The sequence below is a fragment of the Balaenoptera ricei genome, chromosome 9 (genome assembly GCF_028023285.1).
Source record: "Balaenoptera ricei isolate mBalRic1 chromosome 9, mBalRic1.hap2, whole genome shotgun sequence".
Taxonomy (NCBI): Eukaryota; Metazoa; Chordata; class Mammalia; order Artiodactyla; family Balaenopteridae; genus Balaenoptera; species Balaenoptera ricei.
In genome coordinates this window covers 15,141,497-15,165,183 of record NC_082647.1, presented here as the reverse complement: position 1 = coordinate 15,165,183, position 23,687 = coordinate 15,141,497, and the positions used below count along the sequence as shown (strand labels likewise).

General features: G+C 43.1%; 1 protein-coding gene across 2 annotated transcripts in view; it reads right to left on the bottom strand.

Annotated features, from left to right (window-relative positions):
* The window catches only part of KIAA1549 (KIAA1549 ortholog), a 144,351-nt gene that overhangs the window by 50,699 nt on the left and 69,965 nt on the right, over positions 1–23,687 (bottom strand). The window contains exons 8-12 of one of the 2 annotated variants that reach the window (XM_059933253.1): positions 22,563–22,711; positions 14,997–15,174; positions 12,037–12,221; positions 2,356–2,552; positions 506–621 (exon numbers count right to left, since the gene is read on the bottom strand). In XM_059933253.1, coding sequence (XP_059789236.1) covers positions 506–621; positions 2,356–2,552; positions 12,037–12,221; positions 14,997–15,174; positions 22,563–22,711 — 825 coding nt within the window. The remainder of the gene's footprint in view (positions 1–505; positions 622–2,355; positions 2,553–12,036; positions 12,222–14,996; positions 15,175–22,562; positions 22,712–23,687) is intronic. The other variant, XM_059933252.1, reaches the window with a different exon arrangement.

Below are 23,687 nucleotides of genomic sequence, written 5' to 3'. Positions count from 1 at the left end.
GCACCGTGATGAAGAGTGGTCCCCGCTCACCGCAACTAGAGAAAGCCCTCGCGCAGAAACGAGGACCCAACACAGTCAAAAATAAATAATAAATAAATAATAAATAAAAATTTTAAAAAAGAAGGTGACTATTAACCTCAAAATATATCGGTGAATCTCTAACTTCTAGCATGGCCCCATCCCAATGCAGACACAAAAACAGTGTTAGATGGTGACAGTCAATCTGAGAAATTCACTAAACGAACGATGAATATTCTACTGCACAGGTTTTGTTTTTTTTTTAATGTTCTGCATTTGAAGTAGTATAAAACCCTAGTCTATTGGAACCTCATAATTACTTTGGTTTTTTTGGCCACACCGCATGGCTTGTGGGATCTTAGTTCCCTGACCAGGGATCAAACCTGCAGCCCACAGCAGTGAAAGCACGGAGTCCTAACCACTGGACCACCAGGGAATTCCCTCATAATTACTACTTTTAAAGTGGAGAACAAGAAGGGTCACAGACCACTCTGCAGGGCTCTGTGGGACTTGCCATCGGTCACCGCTCCTGGAGTCTTGTCCCCTGCTTCCCTCTCACTGGACTCTTCACTTACTGTAGAGTCAGCATCTGAGGGAGAAACTCTGCAGACACAAAACAAATACAAACATTAGGAAAAAGAAAGAAAGCGGGGGAAAGGTCACATTCATTTGGATGTGGAAGTCAGGCTTCCAGGCAAAAGTGGGAGAAATCAAACAGTCCAAAACATTGTTTCGTGGCCTGGCATCTTCAAGGACCACATTAATAGCACACAGTCACCTTGTGAAGACAGCTTGACACAGCTGACTAAATGGCTCAGTGGGCTCATTTCAACACATGGTAGGAAACCAGGTACCCAGTGGAGGATGGTCCCCCAGCTCCCTGGGCTTGGACTTGCAGTCTGGGGCTGGCGTGGGTTGGGTTAGAGGATCTGGAGTTCAAGCTTGGTTAGGCGTTAGCTGGGTCTGCAGAATTCCTAGGAAGCCAGGGTAGTTCTGCAGTCACCCCATACATAACTCCAAATCTTTGGAAGAAGCCTACACTTACAATACAAAGGCAATGATTATCGCTGAGATTTGATTCTATATATAAAAAGCAAGGGTGTCACAGAACCCAGGTTGCACCAGGCTAGTGAAAATCCTTAATCAGTTAACACTCCTTCTCTTTGGGCTTCCTGAAATGCCGAGACATTCCGGTGCCCCTGAGACATGCTAAAATATGATATTAACCATGCAGAACATTAAGATGTTGTGACTAAATGTTTAGGATGAGGTTACCAGAGGAGAAAAACGACCCTGCTATATTGTACTAGCATATTCAATGATCTTTAAGGATTTGATTTACTCTCACTCTGCAAAGTAATGAAGCAAATGATCTCTCTCTACATTATTCATCTTATTTTGTAAAGAGTGTGTTCTAACATTCATTAAATTCTTAAAACTAGGCCAGAAACCCTGGAGTAGGTTTTTTGTTAAGTCAGAAATTATAAGATCATTTTGAATGTTGGTATGATCACACACTTTCCCCTTCTCAGCAGAAAATCGGGATTTGGGGTTCCAAAGCTCAAAGGAAAGCTGATAATCCGAGGCTTCAACACCAAAGCCTGAACATGCTTTAATCTAAAGTCAAGTTAATAAAACCTGATTCTGAACCGTGTCTTCACACAGCTGTAGCCCGTCTCACAGGGTCACAGGGCCACGGTAGGTAGTCTGTTAGCAAGCAGTTCTCTGTGCACTTAATTTTGATAAGTGGAATGGGAATTAACTGGGAATGGGGAGCTGGGCAGGGGGAGGCGATGAAGAATCCATGCACACACGCTAACAAGGGTGACAAGAGGAACACATGGAGAAAAGCCAAGCAAGGAAAGAAGGATATGATGAAGGTCACCTGCAGACCGAGCAAGGAAGCCACAGCTCCAGTGGCTGGCATAACGGGCAAGGGCAGACCTGATACTGGCTGAGTGTGTATCATAGGCCATGCATTTTTTTATACATTATTCCTAATACCACCTCCAGAGGGCCTGGCATGGTCACCCCACAATATGTACCCTAGAGCTGGTCAATCCCTAATGAAGTTCCAGGCGGACCACCAAACCATGACGGACAGTGATTTATAATCTTGAACACTTTGGGGAAGGAAAGCACACAGGCCTCCTTTGAGAGTCCATTAGAGTGGATCAAGAGCCATCAGGTTCGTTGACTTTGGGCAAATGTTGTCAGTCTTCCAGGCTGCAGACCCGGACAACACTCACCATCAGCCTTTCTGCTACTGGAAACTGACACATGGAAAAGAGAAACGCGTGCCACGATAGAGAACAACACAGAAAGCCCAGTAAGAACCTTCCTCTGTGACGGACGTTCTTGGAAGGGATCTTTGCCTTGGGGCTCGGCACATCTCCATTCTCAGAGGGCGTGGTGTGGTCCTTCACAGGTCCTGGCAGCGGTGCTGGCTCGTGAATGATCAGTATGTCATCTTTATTGTGCTGACCCAGATGCTGCTTAGCAAAGTCGAAGCCCTTCACACTAGGGATCTGCAACTGAAACAGACACACACAGACACACACACACACACACGGGAAATCAATCTGAATCCGAGGACTGTAAGATGAGATTGTGAGGGCTGGCAAGATTGTGAGTGCCAGCTTCTGACCCAAGACTGTGCTTGCAATTCTACCCAACCGGCTCAACATGCATCTCTAAAGCATTGACCTGTGCAAGGTTTATACCTAGAGTTTGCAGAAAAGACAGATACTTGCTACAGATTCAAGTACAAGGATTAAATATTTAGACCATAATACAAAAGACATCACAAGACAATCCCTGACTGCTGTCACAGCAGCTACACAATTCCAGAGGGTGACGTGGGGTGAGATATTCTTCCTAGAAACTGGGGACTTGTGCCAGGCCTCAGAGGACAGGCCGAACTTGGAAATAAAAAGAGGTGGCTACACAGAGATTGTTCTAAGTTGTGTCAAGGACCAGAGAAGACTTGAGGTTTGGGAGAAGATTACATTAGCTGCACTCGAACGGTCAGGATGTAGGGGAATGAGAGAAGGCCAGGCTGTACGTAGACGACTCCACATGCCAGCTGCTAGAGCAGAAAACCACTAAATGTTTCTAAAGAGGCAGATTTCTAAAACGCAAGCATTTAGGACAAAAGGAGACCAGTCAGAGGGTCCAACAGTACTATGTGCACAAAATGACAAAAGCCTGGGCCCAAACCTCCACAATGAAAATGGGAAGAAATGAAAAGCTCTGGAAAATGGGAAGGAATGAACAGCTCTAGAGACCAGGCAGAAGGACATGGAAGCTGAACACAGACTCGAGAGGCAAAGGGGAGAAAGACTCCAGTGCTGACATGAAGCTGCATTCGGGGTATCCCAAACAGTAGACGTGACATTAAGAGGAAAAGGTGAGTTGCAAAGGAATGATGACAAAGAGGTAAAAATACAGGTTTCGCTCCACACATGCTTAGTTTGAGATGGCAGGAAAAGCTCTGAAGAAAAGTAGCTCAGCGTAGCTGGAGACAGAGGACAAGCTTGGGGGAACTCTCAGGCTGGAGGTGTGACCTTGAGAGCATCTGTATAGAAGGTGACACATAGGGGAGTTGAGATTTTCCAAGATGAAAACAGAGCCTATGGATAAAACGTTGGAGAACATCTAACAGTTTGCGGCTAAGAGGAGGAAAAGGAAGCAAGGAACAAAACAGACGACTTCAAAGAAACAGAAGAATGTGGACACTTCAATGTAACAGAAGCCAAGGGAATAAAGAATTTCTAGAAAGGAGTGGCCAACGGAGGTAATGGGGTCACAGAGATGAAGGAGAGAGGAGTCTTCTCAAGTGCACCCCTCACACTGGTGGATGCAGAAGCCCTACCAGGGGATACCGGGTACCAAGAGCAAACCCACAACAAAAACCCTGTGAGCCCTGCGACCACAGAGTCCAGGGTCAGCTTCTAGGCCTGTGCTAAGACAGAAAGAGGTCTGAAGAGGTACAGGAACGTGGGCAATAAAGGTGAGGCACTATTTTGGCGACACTGAAAGTGCCAGGGGTGGGTGTTAGCCGTTTCCTTTATTCGAGCTTACAAAGTAGAGGAAAATAAACCACATATTAATAGTTGTACCAAGGGTCTCCTTGGGAGGACCCCCACATGCAGTCCCATCGGGCTGAATTCCACACCCACAGAGAATCCTATCAGTCAGAAGACAAAGGCTAACCCATCTAAGGAGCTGTTCTAGACAATATACTGCATGTAGAAGTGAAAGGTTTTGGCATATTTGTGCTAACTTTATGCACAGATGAGTGACAACGTCAATGGCTTCGATTTGTGATCTCTTAAGGTCTTTTAGCACTAAAAATCTAGGCTGGATGAGTAGAAGGAAAGTAGCCTGCAATAATGGCTTATGCCAGCAGAGGGGGACAGAACTTACTATAAATAGAGTTCACAAAGATACTGCTCAGAAACAAAAGGCAGAGACTGGCGTGCCTATATTTTCTAAGTTAATGATATCGTGTTACCAGCAGTCTACTTCACCACACAAGGGCAGATTGTGAGTGGCACGCAGTCCTCGGCTCACAAACGCTGTTTCCCAAACAATGAGCCCAAACCTGCAGCTCCATGACTCCCCCCGACCTACCAGCCATCTTCAGCTGGGCTCCCCAAATCTCTGGGGGTGTATACCTTCCTAGGGGCATGTGGCCCTTTTAAAGGAATCAAATTCCAGACAACTTCTGTACATAAACTTCTGGTTTCTCCTTTCTGAAGAATCCTTCTTCTACTTCATAGAAGAAGCACACCGTCATCCGTGTGTCTGCTTTTACCCCAGCTGCACCTCATTTTAGCTCCATAAGGTGCCTCTAAATGAAAGAATAGGGACGTCCTTGGTGGTCCAGTAGTTAAGACTCCACCTTCCAATGCAGGGGGGTGCAGGTTCGATCCCTGGTTGGGGAACTAAGATACCACATGCCACGGGGCAAGTAAGCCCGAGCGCTGCAACTAAGACTGGACGCAGCCAAAAGTACATAAATAAATAAATATTTAAATAAGTAAGTGAAAGAATAACAGATATAATCAATAGTCATTTAATCATCAACATCACCTCTTTTGCAACTTAGATGATTTGCTTTACCAAAATTGGAGGAGGAGCCCCAGATTGCCTCCTCTAAGCAAAGGTCTCCAAAGTGATAAGGGAAAAATATGGACAGTACTGCTTCCTTGGTGCAGTCTGTACCCAAGTCCAGGAACTAAATGCCTTCCCTGACACGATCTCAGGTTCATGTAAGAAACATATTGTACGTATGTATATGTCACAGGGAAACAAAATTTGCTACCCCCAAATGTCTCTCTGGCATGCGGATTATTTCAAGCTGAAAACAATCAAGGCCCAAAAGACTCAGGAAGAAAGTTTGATATTTCCTTCCCCCACCAACTGCCTAACAGAATATAGACAGAGGACCTATTCCAGAAAGAGAGCTATCACCACTCCTCTCTGCGTCCCCTGTCTCTGACTGGCCTAGCAGGCATTTGTTTAGCAAACATTTGCTTTTCCATCTCCATGTGAACTGCCTTCCTCCCCTCTGAAGTCCCAAACCACCACCAACATCCTCTTTTGTCTTTAGCTGAAGGTGATAGATATTTAAGGTGAGGGTTTTGGTCACTTTGGTGAGTTACTCAGTTCTATACATGGGTCTCTCCCATGTATACATGTTATTAAACCTTTCTGTGATTTTCTCCTGTTAACCTGTCTCAGGTCAATTTAATTTGTAGACCAGCCAGGAAAACCTAGAAATTTCTTCCTCCCTGACAATGTCAAAATGCTTCATAAATGCCAAGGCACCATGCAAATGAGATTGACAGCAATGTTATTGCTGTTGGTCAATGAAACATCAAGCAGTTAATATAGTCAGCTGAAAGTTCTCAGAGACCAGATAAAGCTATAGATACAAATTTAGATACAAAATTTTGTAATTCAGCAACAGGACATGACACGTGGTAGACCCTCAATAAATATCTGATGACTGAATGAATTTCAAAAAGGTCAGTTGAAGCATCAAACTTACTGGATTTCGTGGGGAACCAAGAAAAGGGTAGATGTCATATGAAATATACATCCGTTATAGCCTTAAAGTCCTGCTGGCTTTCGTTAATTCTGACTAATATCTTTTTTTCTGGTAAGTTTTTTTTTTCTTTTTGGCTTGTCTTTATGGAAATGCGGTTAGTTTTTTTTTATGTTTTTTATTTATTTATTATATTTTATTTATTTATTTTTGGCTGCATTGCTGTGCACGGGCTTTCTTCTAGTTGTGGCGAGAGGGGGCTACTCTCCGTTGTGGTGCATGGGCTTCTCATTGCGGTGGCTTCTCTTGTTGCGGAGCACGGGCTCTAGGCCCACGGGCTTCAGTAGTTGTGGCATGTGGGCTCAGTCATTGTGGCTCGCGGGCTCTAGAGTGCAGGCTCAGTAGTTGTGGCACCCGGGCTCAGTAGTTGTGGTTCGCAGGCTCAGTAGTTGTGGCTCGCAGGCTCGAGAGTGCAGGCTCAGTAGTTGTCGCACACGGGCTTAGTTGCTCCGCAGCATGTGGGATCCTCCCAGACCAGGGCTTGAATCCGTGTCCCCTGCCTTGGCAGGCGGATTCTTAACCACTGCGCCACCAGGGAAGCCCCCCGACTAATTTTTATTTTATTTATTTTTTTAAATAAATTTATTTATTTTACGTATTTATTTTTGGCTGCGTTGGGCCTTCGTTGCTGCACATGGGCTTTCTCTAGTTGCGATGAGCAGGGGCTACTCTTTGTTGCGGTGCGTGGGCTTCTCATTGTGGTGGCTTCTCTTGTTGCAGAGCACAGGCTCTAGGTGTGCGGGCTTCAGTAGTTGCAGCACGTGGGCTCAGTAGTTGTGGCTCGCGGGCTCAAGAGCGCAGGCTCAGTAGTTGTGGCACACGGGCTTAGTTGCTCCGTGGCATGTGGGATCTTCCCAGACCAGGGCTCAATCCCATGTCCCCTGCCTTGGCAGGTGGATTCTTAACCACTGCGCCACCAGGGAAGCCCCCCGACTAATATCTTTAAATACGTTCATTAGATCCCTGACATCTCTCAGGCTGGGTGAGTCACCTCCTTTTATAACAATAGAAGTTTTTTTGCTTACACACAAAACAAACGCCGTCTACACAGAAGGAAAAAATTAGAGAAAACACTGTCCTCCTCACTTACGGAACTGGCTCCTTTGGTTTCATCCTTATTTTCTGGAACACTTTTTCTAGTTTTTCCAAGTCTTAAAAAAAAATCTAGAGTTAAGTTTAGCTGTATTGTGCCTCCAGCCTCCACATGCAGAATAAGCGTCAGTCAGCATTTTATAAAAGAGTCACAGTTCATTAGTGCCTTCAATATTCCCATTAGGACCCAGGTTTTCTGAGGAAACATGGCTCTTTCGTTCCTTCTTTCTTTAATATATCACAGAAGGGACAGACCCCGTTGTCTGTATCTCCTCGGAATATGTCGCTGACAAGTCAGGGTGGGCTGGTAGAGCAGGTCAGCCGAGTAACAGGAGAGACGCCTGATGAATTTTAAAACACGTAAGTCATAAATATAATGTGACCCAGATGGAACACGACAGAGTGAAGTCCCCAGTACTCGGGTTAGCCTGAACCCCTGGGAAGGAGCAGTTAAGATGACAAGAGAAACCACAGAGCAAATCCCCAAAATGGCTGAATAAAAATGCGCAGCCTTGGGGGCTTCCCTGGTGGCGCAGTGGTTGAGAATCTGCCTGCCAACGCAGGGGACACGGGTTCGAGCCCTGGTCTGGGAGGATCCCACATGCCGTGGAGCAACTAGGCCCGTGAGCCACAACTACTGAGCCTGCGCGTCTGGAGCCTGTGCTCCGCAACAAGGGAGGCTGCGATGGTGAGAGGCCCGCGCACCGCGATGAAGAGTGGCCCCCGCTCGCCGCAACTGGAGAAAGCCCTCGCACAGAAACGAAGACCCAACACGGCCAAAAATAAATTAATTAATTAATTAATTAAAAAAAAAAAAAGCGCAGCCTTGACGAGAGAGCCATTGTTTAAGCGCTTGCTGTTTGATGGGTGCGGTGTGTGAAAAGTCACTACAGCCACCACGCTGCTTCCATTCAGGAGGTGAAGACAAGGCGGACCTATTGCCATCTGCGGGTCTCCACGGCGGCCCAGCATGGGGCCGCTGGTCACCCTGAGGTCCGGGAGGTGGCGAGCAGGCCTCCAAGATTGTCCCGCCCCCAGGCGGCAGCAAATCACGTGGGTGCACGGAAACCACCAACACTTTAGCTGTTACCAGGATCCTTGCGGAGGGGGACGAGATGAACTCGGCCCAGATGGAAGAAACGCTCTTGGAGCTTCGCTTCAACCCGTTGAGCCCCTTCAGTGGTGGTTCCAAACACAGATGTGTCCAAGCTCCTCCCCCCGCCCCCGAGACCCCCTCAGTGGCGGCCAGGGCCTACAGCGTCACCTCCGCCCCCTGACGTGTCCCATAAGCCCCTCCAAGAATGGCTCTTGCCTACTTCCGTGGCCTCGGTTTTGGCTGTGCCCGTCCTCCCACTCACCTCTGCTCCGTCCCTCCTGCCTGGGCCCACGTCACCTCCTCAACCTCCAGACGCAGGAGCGGCTGCCCGTTGCCCGTACTCCCCCAGCGCCCTGGACAGACTTCCGCTGCTGCGTGTCAGCTTTTAGCTGCTTGCCCTTCCCCCTTGTGAAAGCCCGCGAAGGCAGGGACCGCGTGTCATCTGTGCTCGTCACCCAGCCCAGCCCTGCTTGGCTGAGAGCGAACGCTCAGCGTCTGGTGAATGAACATCAGCGGCTGAGGCAGCTCCATCTGGCTGCCCACAGTGCCAGCCGGCTAGGAACCAGGGTCCCAGGCCAACCAGGGGGTGTGGCCTGTCCCCGGCAGAAGGAACAAGTTTCCGCAGGGCCGGCAGCATCTAGCCAATGCCGTTCATGTCTTTAAATAGAACCTCAACAGGGCGAGGCGGGTCCAAGCTGCAATTTTACTGGGAGCAGTAAAAAAGTGATGCCTTTGGGCTACAGATTAAAGGGAATACAGATAAAAGAAAGACATGGGTTAGGGGTTTTTTTCTTTATCATTAGAAATTTTAAAAGACCCTGCTTCAGAATAAGACAGAATGGCCTCTCTCATCATATTTCAAAACTAATCTACTCCCAGACAATATGAAGAGGTTTCCTTCTGCTTACAAGAAGAAGGGGGTGTGGACTTTGGGTCAGCAGATTTATCGTTTCCAGATGTTTGCAGCTCTGGGATTTGCTAGAAGATTTCAGAGAGTAGTGGTGAAGCGCCGTCAGGGGGGCGGGGTGAGCAGAGCGTAGAGAGAAAACACAGAGCCGCACAAGAAGGAAAAAGAGCTCTCGCAGTCACAGGGAAGACAGCATCTTTGCAAAGTGCCCCAAGGAATGGGCTGGAGGCCCTTCACTATGGCCAGATAATCTTAGAAGAAACGCTTATGAAGTAGAGATATTTATTTTTAAACTAAATAGAAATCATCATTTTCTTACTGTAAAAGCATGACAAGATCTATATGGTGAGAGCCTCTGCCAGCAAAACAAAGACCCTCCTATGCTCCTAACAGGGTCAGAAAACACTTGTTCTCTCAGGGAGTCCTCCATGCAGAAGACCGTTCCTGCAAAGATGCTGTAAAAGGGAATGCACAAATCCAGGCAGCTCTTGCAGAAGAGGGACTCCAAAGGCTTGAAGTTCTATTGGAAACTGTCCATTTCGATGTACAGCAACATCTGGGACGTGAGACTCTTTCAGAAGTAAAAGTGGGAGACGGCGAAAGCTTGCGGAAGAGTCTGCTGTGAACTCAAGGGATGCTGTCCTCTGATAGTTTACTGAAGTAACAGACAATGGATGAGCTTCCACAGGAGTGTTTATGTTAGGAAGCACAGCACGTTACTGACCTAAATATATAACCATCTACACTGGTCAAATCTCTCTGTAACAACACTCTTTCACCAGAACAAAAGCATTTCCAAACCTACTGTTGATCTCATTACGATGAAATTCACACTGTGAATCATTTAGTATAATAAGGACTTTTTTCCAGGTTTTCTCCATGCTATTCACCAGTCTAACAACAAAACGACCTTAGCAGACTATGTAAATAATAAATGAAGATAGGTAATAAATATAACCTTAGTAGAAACTGCTTCCAAAATACTGGGTAACCATAAGCTTGCAATTTAATCAAGAGTTTGCATTTCTGGGGGCTTCCCTGGTGGCGCAGTGGTTAAGAATCCGCCTGCCAATGCAGGGGACACGGGTTCGAGCCCTGGTCTGGGAAGATCCCACATGCCACAGAGCAATTAAGCCCGTGCGCCACAACTACTGAGCCTGCGCTCTAGAGCCCGCGAGCCACAACTACTGAAGCCTGTGTGCCACAACTACTGAAGCCCACGCGCCTAGAGCCTGTGCTCCGCAACAAGAGAAGCCACTGCAATAAGAAGTCCGCACGCTGCAACGAAGAGTAGCCCCCGCTCTCAGCAACTACAGAAAACCCACGTGCAGCAGTGAAGACCCAATGCAGCCAAAAAAAAATTACATAAATGAATAAATAATTTATTTTAAAAAAAAGTTTGCATTTCTTACTTAATTTGTAAGAAAAAGAATGCTCTTCATTTACTTTTACAAACAAAATGAATTTTAAAATAACACTTATTTTTTTCATCCATCAGGTCTAGGTTGATAATGTGCAGAATTTTTTTATACCCAGAAAATCAGAGTAAAATTAAAAGGTTAATAGGGCGATCCTTTACTTCTTGTTCTTCTGCCCCGGGCTTGCTTTTTCTTAGCAAACTTTTAGAGTCGAGTGAGTCCTCTAAATGTGTGAGACCCATAGTGGGTACATGTTAATAAACAGAGTCCACGACCACCACTTCCCACGCCCTGGGTGTGGCTGACCAGCGTGTTGTGCTCAGTGTTTGCACCTAACGAGCTCTTCTCTTAACTTGGCACGTTCTTGCTCAGCGGGGAGCTGGAAGCTGACCAAGAGGCTATGTCCTCGCTCTGAAATTTGTATGTGACAAATACTGCAGAAACTCTCGAAACCTAAGTGTGAGAAGGGAACTGCTGTTACCATAAAAACTAAATTGAATGCCTTGGAAAGACATGGAAAAGGAGCTGCTAAAAAAAAAAGAAAGAAAAAAGAAACTGCTGTCAAAGTAGGCGTACGAGAATTAATTCTAAAAGACTGCAGAGTAAGGTGGGAGGGGGGGATACTGAAAAAAAATCTAGAAAATTTTGTACTCAGGTTGCTTTGCTCTTTCCTAAAGAAACCCAAACTGGAAACTGCAGCTGATGCCTTATGTGTGTTGCTTCTTCACAAGAAAGACCACACAGAATTCCTTTTGGTAGACTGACACTCCAAATTTTTTTTAAAGATTGTCAAATAAAGACTAATTTTATATATATATATATATATATATATATATATCTATATATATATCTGTGTGTCTGTGTGTCTGTGTATATATATCTATAAAGTTAAAATGTTTAAGGCATGTGTTACCATTTTTTAATGATTATGTGGTCTTGATCAAGGTGGACAACTAGTCTTGCAATATGCTGGACGGAAAATAAAGGAGCCGGCCAGCAGAGCTGCGTATGAAAGAAATAGATACACAGATCAAAGAAAATCTTCCTTGGCTCTTGTTCTCTGAAAATATCCAGGGTTAATATAGATCAGAATTCATACACAGAATGGATGTGATCTTCTAACTGAACATCTCAAAAATAAAATCACAGTGGAACTCAGAGCCCACAGCATTGCTGAGCCTTTACACAGCTTCATTTCCTGGGCATGTATTTAATACTACAGAAGACCTGGGTTTCTAAGCAAACATGGAGGCAAAGGGACACCACCACTAAAGCTAAAAGATTTCCTGACCAGCTCTCTCCCCTGTCCTTCAGTACCAGGAGCCTGACCTGCCCTACCCCAGTCCACAAGACGCTCACGTGAACGCGAGGGCAGGGGTCTGTCCCTTACCTTCTGACGCTGCTGAATGTTGGCCACGGTGTCAGGCTGAAAGTCCAATTTGTCCGTGCGGCAGAGTTTCCAGTAGAGGATGATGACGATCACCATCACCACCAGCACCGGCACGACCACACCCACGATGACCCAGAGGTTGCTGCTCTGGGACTCAGGGGACGGCCTCTTCACCCTGTCCACAGCTGCAGACGAGGAAGAAAGGCCACTCAGTGAGTCCTCTGCACTCCTTTACTGGACAGCCCTTCTGGGCAGTAAATGTGCCCTCTTCCATGAGAAACCCCGGAAGTCCCTGTCATTTCAGCTCAAGACAACTGGGAAGAGACTATGGTCTCCTGATGACAGGGAATGGGACGCAGTAAACAAACACAACACGTTCCATCTACAATAGAGTAGGGATCACAGTAACATACATGACGTGTCTAAAGGAACGTGGCTAATTCAATGGCAAAGTGAGGTTTATTCCACGTCTCCTGATGTCCAGTTTATTCTACCAGGTCCCTCTCTAAATTCTCACTGCAGGAATGTTGCCATACCAAAAACTAGAAGTCCCAGTAAGCAGTCTGTGAGCACTGCCTTCACTTCCTTACCCAGATCTCTCCCTCAACCCTTCAATTAAAACATGACTTTTAACTGAAACTGCTACACCAGTTGTCAATTTTAAAATTACATTAAATCAACTTACTTATTTTGAATCCTCCACTCCCCAACCTCCCCACTCCCACCCCTGCCTCAGCCCCCCATCTTTCACGGCCTTGGACGATGATGCTTCAATTACTCTGTCCTCCTTAATTTCCTTCACCAGCTCCTCTCCCTAACCCGGCCTCCCAGTTCTGGACCCTCATCCTCTTCATTCCGTACTCATCCTCTCGCAAGATTCAGCTCTTCTTAAAACTGCTTCCCTGGTCCTCTTAAAGCTCAGGTTCCAATCACCAGGCTCTGAAAACCAGAATGCCCCCCTTCCCTGCCCAACTCTCTCATCTGTTAGGGCCACTTCACAACGACCTCTCCATGACCACACTAGATTCCCCTTGTCTAAGTTCTTTTGTCCTTGGTTGTCTTGGTCTTGTAAATGGCACCTCGTTATTCTTCTACAATGCATTTTATTACATAAATGTACCATCCTGATATACTATATACTACTTTGCTCATTAATATGGTCATGACTCTAAGCCTTGTCTCTTCAAATATATATCAGTCTTCCTGAGCATAGACTAACTTTTACGCTCTTTTCATATCCTATAATGGTTAACACGTGCTACGGGATCAGAATGTTTTTACTCAAAGATGTAACAATAAAAAGATGCTTAGTGCTGGTTTAAGTTTGGGTTTAGGCCCCTTAGAGAGTGACCAGGGAGGGGAGCAGGCGCTCTCAAGCACAAGCACTATGAAAGAAGCACAAATCACAAAGCAAAGACTATGCGGGAAATGGAGAAAGTGGCAAAGTGTTAAAATTTTGCATTTTTTCATTTGACCTGAATATAGTTTGTATATGGAGTTCATTTTGCATGAAAACAGCTGACAATATAGGAGTGACACAACCAAACTGAGGAGCTGAGACAACTGGGTACTCTTCTTAGTTCTAACCTAGTAAAACCCTGTGACTCGTCAAAACGAGGGCCTGACATCAAGTCTGCAGCTGTTTTGGGGCTGGCCCTGGTGTTGGCTTAGGCTCCCAATCCCAGGACTATTGGTTTTCAGCATGAAACTGAGGCAAGAGGAGTGCAAGAGCAGAGGAAAGTAGTCTTGAAAGGTGCCCAGAGCCTACTGCAAAGAATCTTTTCTAAAAAGTGAAGTGCTTAACTGGAGTGGGGCACTTCTCCAACAATCAGAAATGTCATATATGAAGAAGTACAAGTAAATGTTTCATTACTTTTTTTTCTCACTGCTTTGAAATAGAACACACTAATATACAATCATATCTCAAACACACAAACACAAAGCACCAATGGTTATTTGCTTCAACTCTCCCATCATCACCTATAAAATGGAGAAAGTGTGCCCACAGCCCTCATCCTGGTTAGTTTCCAGGGTCAAGTATAGCTCTTACAAATGACATTCCATCATGGGGGATAATTTCAAAGCTGTCATTTGTTAAAACCTGCCTTCATTGCCGAAGTTTCTCGGGAGTTTTTCAACACTCTCTGATGCTAAATTCCTTCTAAACATTTAGTTATCCCTTTACTGTTGGGAGCAAGTTTCTCTGAGCTCTTACAAGGATTGCTCCCAGGATTATAAAGGAAGAACACACACATTAAAATAGTAGTCTGATTCATAAAGGTATATTTAGAGAAATATACTCTTCCATGCCTCTCCTCTTCTTAATTTTAAATACCCAAAATCTGTGAGTTGGGGAAAAACGGCACTGAGAGTAGCCATTGCCAGGGGAGCAGGAGCCTAGACTCTTCCAACAATAATAAAGAAATATCAAAATACCTCTTTCTAAATTATGAGTGATGTGAGGACAGGGTGGGAGAGAAACAGGATTGAAAAGAGTAAGAATCAAGGACTTCTTTGTGTTAAAAGACCCAGAAGGAAGCCAATAAATGCAGAGGGCACCTCCCAGCTTCCTGCATGACTCACTATCCCCATCAACATTCAAAATATGACATGTAAGATTTTGGAATGTATACAGAGAAAACACATTATTTTACCTAGACAAAAATTTTTTTAAATAGTACAGGAGGAGGGGAAAAATATTAAAGTTAACTCAAGCTACTAAAATTCACTATAACACTATGAATATAAAATGATGGGTAGGAAAAAGAACAGCGAATGCTACAACTGCATGCAATCAAAATAAAGAAGGTCTTGGCAAATTAATTTTAATGACTGACCTCTTTTATCTACTACGCACACATAAGAATGCTTTAAATTCAGAGTTTAATGTCAGAAAAAGACTGGCTTTTGACCCCAGCACAGCACAGATGACTGTGAGGGGCCACGCCTCACGCACTTACGTTGGGCAACAGCTCCTTGAATTCGGTAACCCAAGATGATGGCTGCTCTCTGGATATCTATCTTGTTAATCAGATCTGAAGATTTGACTGCACTGAGTCTTTCTCCATCTTGATCCTCCACGAAGTAGATGAGCTGCACAGGATTATCATCTCCCTCGAGCCTTGACACATTTACCACCTGAAAGATAACAGAAACTATCAGCATTTTAGAAGCTCATGTTTCCAGATGCCCTTTCTTGGGGCACTCAATCTTGACTGTGTTACTCAGGATTTATTCCTATCCCTAATAAGGTCATTACACCATTCCAGATCCCAGAATGCCCAAGATGCTCTCTTGATGGGAAGAAGAACAGTCAAAATGAAAGTTCCTCTGTGCAGAATAACAAACGTGCTTTGTCTTGCTCGAAGTCTTCTCTGAGACTAAGGGGCAAGCAGGGTACACAAAACATACCAAGTCCAGCCTAGAATAGCCATCAACCAGCTCCAACAGGTCATGGGAGGGCACTGTTGTCCTCACAACATCAACCATAATGGTTAGGTACATCCCTGGTTCTCTGAAACTATTGATGGTTCTAGCCAATCCTTTCTCAAATCTATTAGCATTTTCTCCCTGTTCTTCTAGGGCAGGGTTTCTCAGCCTTAGTACTATTGCCATTTTTGATCCAGATAATTCTTTGATGTGGGGGACTATCCCAAGTATAGGAGAATGTTTAGCAGCATCTCTGCTCTCTACTCCCTCAAGACCAGTAGCAACAGCCATGCCACGTCCTTCCTCACCAGCTGTGACAACCAAAAATGTCTCCAGACATTGCCAAATGTACCCTGGGGGGCAAAATCATCCCCAGGTGAGAACCACTGCTCTTGAAATAATAAATCTCATAAACTCTTTAATATCCCACTCTCAAAAAGGGATAGATCATCTACACAGGAATCAATAACGAAACAGCAGATTTGAACAATGCTGTAGACCAAATGAACCTAACAAACATATAGAACGTTCTATCCAGTAGCAACACAATACACATTCTTCTCACATGCACATGGAACATTTTCTAGGACAGATCATATGTTAGGCCACAAAACAAGTCTCAACAATTCCAAAAAGATAGAAATTATATCAAGTATCTTTTCTGATCACAACGGTATGAAACTATAATCAATAATAGGAGGAAAGCTGGAAAATTCACCAATACTTGGAAATTAAACAACACATTCCTGAACAACCAGTGAACCAAAAAAAAAAAAAAAAAAATCAAATGGGAAATTTTAAAAATATCTTGAGAGAAATGAAAATGGAAACGCAACATATAAAAACTTACAGGATGCAGCAAAAGCACTTATAAGAGGAAAGTTTACAGTTATAAATGAAATCAAGAAAAAAGAAAGATCTCAAATAAATAACCTAACATTACACCTCAAGAAACTAGAAAAAAGAAAAACAAACTTAGCCCAAAGTTAGCAGAAGGGAGGAAATAATAAAGACTAGCATGGAAATAAATGAAATAGAGAATAGGAAAACAATAGAAGAGATTAACAAAACTAAGAGTTGGTTCTTTGAAAAGATAAACAAAATTGACAATTTAGCTAGACTAACCAATAAAAAGAGATAGGACTCAAAAACTATAAATGAAAGAGAAGACATTACATCAGATACCACAGAAATACAAAGGATCAAAAGAGACTACTATGAACATTACATGCCAACAAATTTGACAACCTAGAAGAAATGGATAAATTCCTAGCCATATACACCCTACCAAGACTGGATCATGATGAAATAGAAAACCTGAACAGACCAATAATGAGTAAGGAAATTAAATCAGTAATCACAAACTTCCCAGCAAAGAAAAGCCCAGGACCAGATGGTTTCACTGATGAATTCTACCAAACATTTAAAGAAGAATTAATGCCAATCCTCAAAATTTTCCTAAAAATTGAAGAGGCGGAAACACTCTCAAATTCATTTTACGACACTAACATTACCTTAATACCAAAGCCAGGTAAAGACACTATAAAAAAAGAAAACTACAGGCCAATATCTCTAAGGAATACAGATGCAAAAATTCTCAACAAAACATTAGCAAATCAAATTCAACAGCATATTATAAGGATCAGGTACCATGATCAAGTGAGATTCATCAACATATGCAAATCAATAAATGTGATACATCACATTAATAAATGAAAGATAAAAACCACATGATCATATCAACAGATGCAAAAAAAGCATTTGACAAAATTCAACATCCATTCATGATAAAAACTCTCAACAAATTGAGTAGAGAAGGAACATACCTCTACATAGAAAAGGCCATGCATGACAAACCCACAGCTAACATTGTACTCAATGGTGAAAGGTTGAAAGCTTTTCCTTTATGATCAGGAATAAGATGAGACTGTCCACTCTCACTATTCCTATTCAACACATTACTAGAAATCCTAGCCAGAGCAATCAGGCAAGAAAAAGAAATAAAAGGCATCCAAACTGAAAAGGAAGAAGTAAAACCATCTCTGTTTGCAGATGACATGATCTTATATATAGAAAACCCTAAAGACTCCACCAAAAAACTATTAGAATGAATAAATGAATTCAGTAAAGTTGCAGGATATAAAATAAACATACAGAAATCAGTTGTATTTCTATACACTAATAACAAAGTATCTGAAAAAGAAACAAACAGTCCCACTCCCAATAGTCTCAAAAAGAATAAACTATTTAGAAATAAATTTAACCAAGGAGGTAAAGATCTGTATACTGAAATCTATAAGACATGATGAAAGGAACTGAAGAACACACAAATAAATGAAAATACATCCCATGTTCATGGATCAAAAGAATTAATACTGTTAAAATGTCCATACTATCCAAAGCTATCTATAGATTCAATGCAATCCCTATCAAAATTCCAATGGCATTTTTTTACAGAAATAAACAATCCTAAAATTCATATGGAACCACAAAAGACCCTGGTGACAAAGGAGCCAAGAATACTTAATGGGGAAAAGATAGTCTCTTCAATAAATGTTGTTGGGAAAACTAGATATTCACATCCAAAAGAATGAAATTGGACACCATCTTACTCACAAAAATTAACTCCAAATGGAAACACCTAAAACCGTAAAACTCCTACAAGAAAACATACGGCAAAAGCTCCTTGACATTCGTCTTGGCAATGATTTTTTGGATAAGACACCCAAAGCACAAGCAACAAAGCAAAAATAAACAAATGGGACTACATCAAACTAAAGAGCTTCTGTACAGCAAAAGAAACAATCAACAAAATGACGAGGCAACCTATGAAATGGGAGAAAATATTTACAAATCATTATTTGATAAGGGGTTAATATCCAAAATATATTAAGGAACTCATATAACTCAATAGCAAAAAAAAAAAAAAAATCTGAGTAACATATGGACATAGGATCTGAACAGACATTTTTCCAAAGATACAGAAATGGCCAACAGGTACATGAAAAGGTACTCAACATCACTAATCATCAGGGAAATGCAAATCAAAACCACAGTGAGATATCACCTTACACCTGTTAGAATGGCTATTATCAAAAGGACAGGAGATAAGTGGTGGTGAGGATGTAGAGAAAAGGGAACCCTCATGCACTGTTGGTGGAAATGTAAACTGGTACAGCCACTATGGAAAATAGTATGGAGGTTCCTCAAAAATTTAAAACTAGAACTAGCATATGGACCAACAATTCCACTTCTGGGATTTCCAAAGGAAATGAAATCACTATCTTGAAAAGATATCTGCACCCCATGTTCACTGTAGCATTATTTACAACAGGCAGGACATGGAAAAAACCTAACTGTCCATCTACGGACAAATGGATAAAGAAAATGTGATATGATACATGATACATACCCACACGACAATGGAATATTATTCATCCATAAAAAAGAAGAAAATCCTGTCATTTGCAACTACATAGGATGAACCTTGAAGGCATTATGCTAAGTGAAATAAGTCCAACAGAAAAAGACAAATACTGTATGATCTCACACATATGTGGAATCTAAAAAAGCCAAACTCACAGAAAGAGTGGTTGCCATGGGTGGAGAGTAAGGGAAATGGATGATGGTGGTCAAAGGGGGTACACTTCCAGCCATAAAGTCCTGGGGATCTAAAGTACAGCATGGTGACTATAGTTAACAATACTATAGTCTTAGTCAATACTACTAAGTATGTATTGCATACTTGAAATGTGCTAAGAGAGTAGATCTTAAAAGTTCTCACCACACACACACACACAAGACAACTACGTGAGCGATGAATATGTTATCTTATTGTGGTAATCATTTCACAATATATACATATATCAAATCATCACACTGTACACTTTAAACTTACACAATGTTATATGTCAATTACATCACAATCAAGCTGGAAAAAATTTCAAAAATTCATAATCTGCTGGGTCAAACAGTACTCCGATTTGTCCCAAAATTTATATCTCTCTGGTGTTAACAGTGAAGTACTCTTACGTTAGTACTTTAGAATCTAGTATACTCGATATATCACAGTTTTGCATAAATATAGCTTTCTATTTTGTTGCTATTTCTCTTAGTAATATGCAACAACTTTATGGCCCCTTTTAGACTGCAGCAAAATGGTGGACTGACGTTCCGAGAGAAAGATCAACGTTAACTCCTAGCCCTCTATTTTGTACACGTAATTTGAATGTTTGGTCTCTACATTTGCCATTGGCAAAATGCAGCTGCTACTTTTCTAGCCACGTGTACAGAACTGTAATAGTGCCCTGTGCTCTGGACACAGCTGCTGGCCTCCTTCTTCACCACTGGAAACTTTTGGCAAATCAACTATTTCATGATTTCATTGTGAATGCCTACTTCCAGATCATGTATAAAGATCCTTAACACAGGTCCAAACTCTCATCCCTGGAGAATCTGTTCTTTATAACTCTATATCTTGAGAACGGCTCACCTGTCCAGCCCTCTGTTAGCTGTTTCTAGGCTAGTTCCTTGACCACTTCTGCTCCCTAACCACCTACTTCTTTCCCTGGAACTGTGCTGCAGTGGTTAATTTTTATTAGCCTTCAGAATGAAATACTATAAAGGGTTACTGAAAAGCAATAGATTATATCCACCTGTCCCTCTACCTATATGCCTATTTATTCCATTTTAAAGTTCTGATAAGTTTTAGAAATGTTTCTTCTTGCAGAAACCATATACCCAAATATCCAGTGATAGCCACCTTGAGTAAAGATTCTAGGGACTTCCCTGGTGGTTCAGTGGCTAAGACTCCACGCTCCCAAAGCAGGGGGCCCGGGTTAGATCCCTGGTCAGGGAACTAGATCCCACATGCCGCAACTAAGAATCAACACAGCCAAATAAATATTTTTTTTAAAAAATTCTATAAGCTTCTCCAATCTGAAAGTAACAGTCAGTAAAATCTAATCCCAGCATCCTTTCTAGATGACTTCTTATCAGATTCATATCTAGAATCCATAAAACCATGGTATGATGGAGTCATCATTTGGGGCAACATTTTCAATTTCATTTTTTAAAATATTTTCTGATTAAAATCACGTGTTCACTATACAAACTATATGCTCATTAGAGAAATTTTGAAAAACATGAAAAATAATTATAAAGAATAAAACAAAAATCACCTGAAATTCAATCAAAGAAAGAAAATCATTGTAAGCATTTTGGCATATTTCCTCCTGTTTTTTCATGATTTGTATATTAATATTTGGATATATTGCACACATTCTTTTGTAGCCTCTCTTCACTTGAGCTTTTTTCTATATTCCCTCACTAATTTAAAAAAAAAATGATAATGGGATTTTCCAACACATAAAGATTTCACTACAATTTTTTTTAACTTTGGGTTTATTTTATTTATTTATTTATTTATTTATTTATGGCTGTGTTGGGTCTTCGTTTCTGTGCGAGGGCTTTCTCTAGTTGTGGCAAGTGGGGGCCACTCTTCATCGCGGTGCGCGGGCCTCTCATTATCGCGGCCTCTCTTGTTGCGGAGCACAGGCTCCAGACGCGCAGGCTCAGTAATTGTGGCTCACGGGCCTAGTTGCTCCGCGGCATGTGGGATCCTCCCAGACCAGGGCTCGAACCCGTGTCCCCTGCATTGGCAGGCAGATTCTCAACCACTGCGCCACCAGGGAAGCCCCTTCACTACAATTTTTTTGCCCATTCTCCAATTGCTGGACATTTAGGTTGTTCCAATACTTTCACTTTTACACATTATGTTTTGATGAAGAGTCCTGTACCGTTGTAAAAAAATTCTTATCTACATCTTCGTGTTTGGTCATTCTAAAGGGGAACAGACGTAGGGCACGGTTTCTAAGCAATCCATCAGATGGCACCGTTAGTCTGGGATGGCTTGGTTAACTTCCATGAATCCCGCATTTCTATCTCAGGGAACTTGCAGAACTAACCAAGCATCTCATTCTGTAGTTTTATGGTACACTATAACTGTTTTATGTGCATAAATTAACCTCCACCCAGAGCTGCTAAATAAAGCAAGGCTTTTATAATTCATTTTCATTTTTATTCTTAGTTTTATAGTCATTTGTTTAATATTGCTCTCAGTTTTTTAATGAGTTTTTACATTTCTCTATATTCTACTGCATCCGGCAAAGGAACTATTTTAGAAACCTAACAACCACCTTTCTGGGAAGGAAAATAAAGAGTAACACTTGCAGGGGAAAACCTGGTAAAAGGGTTGAGGGATGATGCTGATGCCAGCTCTCCACAAACTGCCCAGCTCCCCTACCCAGTGTCAGCGTCACGCCTCTCTCTCTCTCTAGCCTCTACACCACCAACCTCCCCACCCCTGCACACCAGGGTCTCACCCTGGCTTCCTGTCTCTGAAACGCCATAGCTCTAAACGTCCCCTCTTCCTAGCTCTACAAGTCAGCATTTGGTAAAGGAAAAAATCCAAAATAACGTAATTCACATGGAGATGGGAAGAAATTACAGCCCAACCTCCAGCTCTCTCTGAGCGTGTGCATTTTTAAAGGGGTCACTTTGGGATTCAAATGAATCTGTCATTTGTAACTTTCTGCCAGTTTACGTAGTGAAGGCAATTTGGGTAACGTGAGACGAGCAGGGCTGGCAGGAGGCAGAGAGGACAGAGTGCCGGCATAGAGGGCAGAACATTTTCCTCTTTCCGGCCTCTCAAGGTCTCTTCCAGCTGAACGATTTGTCTCTATGACGCTATCAATAATGCTTACCATTCCATAGAACTGACTACATTTTTGGTAATTAAAAAACTACTCTTTGAAAAATCAGGTCATCCAGTGGTACGGCAACCCACTTAATGTATTCTTTTGCTGTGGTCCCCACAAGGCCATTTGCTGTACGGACCCTTACTAAAGACTCGGGAAACATCTGTCTAGACCCCAGTGGAACTGAAATGCTGGCACAGTCAGTGGCTGCCTACGACAGCCATCAGTCTACGTAGCAGCATCTTCTCCCGGCATTTTCCATCTGCGTGAAAATACGGCCCATGTTTAGACGGCTCTCTCTCCTTCCCCTCCCCACTCCTTTGGCCTTCTTCTTCTTACCTGTACCATGCTGTTCCCGGCAGCGATGGTAGCCCTTCTCCACATCCGCCTTCTGGTGGAAACTTCGCTGAGCAGCTGGGCCAGTTTGCGCTCCATCTCAGCTTGAAACACTTCATTCTGGAGCTGCTTCTCAACAACACCCAGGAGGACTACATTTAAGGTGAAGCACGCACAGGCCCCAAAACAAGTTGGCAGTGGAGAGAAAAGGATGTGTGCACAAGAGAAATGAACACAGGATTACTATAAAATGCCGGTTCCCAGAGAGGAGACATTAAAAGGGGAAAGAGGAAAGCTGGACGGGGTGCAGGAGAGTCCAGGGAGGGTAGCCCACAGGTCTTATCTCTAAAGTCTACAAAGACTGGTGGCCAGAAGTCCCAGGAGCTCAGCAGTGCAGAAGCTTTGGAGCTCTGAGCTCCTACACAAGATCAAACGTTTTGTCTGCACTTATTTCAAAATTTCTGGAAATGGTTTGAGTTCGTATCTTATCTTGACTCAAAATTTAGACTCATTAACTGACTTGAGATAAGGAGGCCTGTCTTCAGACGTCTAGATTATCTAAACAGACAACATCTTGTCAGCCTTTACAGGAGAAAAAAGCTTGTGCTTTCCAGCCAGAACTGGCTCAAATCCCCTTTGAGACAGGACCACGGGCAAGTCACTTAACCACTATGAAAATTATCTGGAAAATAAGGCCACTGTACCATGCAAAGAGGTGGGGCCTTTATATGGGATGTTGTATGTGAAGCAACGAGAGCTGGCAGGGTCCGGGAACCTGTCAGTGGTGACTATCTCCATTCTACAAGTTTCCTCCCCACGACCAGTTGCTTACTCACTGTGCTGCTTACATGCTGGGTAGACGCTGAGCAACCAGCTCTCTTCTACACTTCTGCATACCAAGTCAGAAAGCCTTTATTTGCAACGCCATAGCTGTAAATATCTGACCCAGGCCCACAAGGCTTTAAAACATGCTTCTTATTGGCTCACCAAGTTACCTTATTTGTCCTCATAAAACCAGACATATGAGGCTTTCAGGAAAAAAAGAGATCCTTGCTTCAGAACCTTGTCCTATTCTGGTCAGAAGATCATCAATTCCTGTTAGACTTTGCCCTGGACTTGATGTATGAA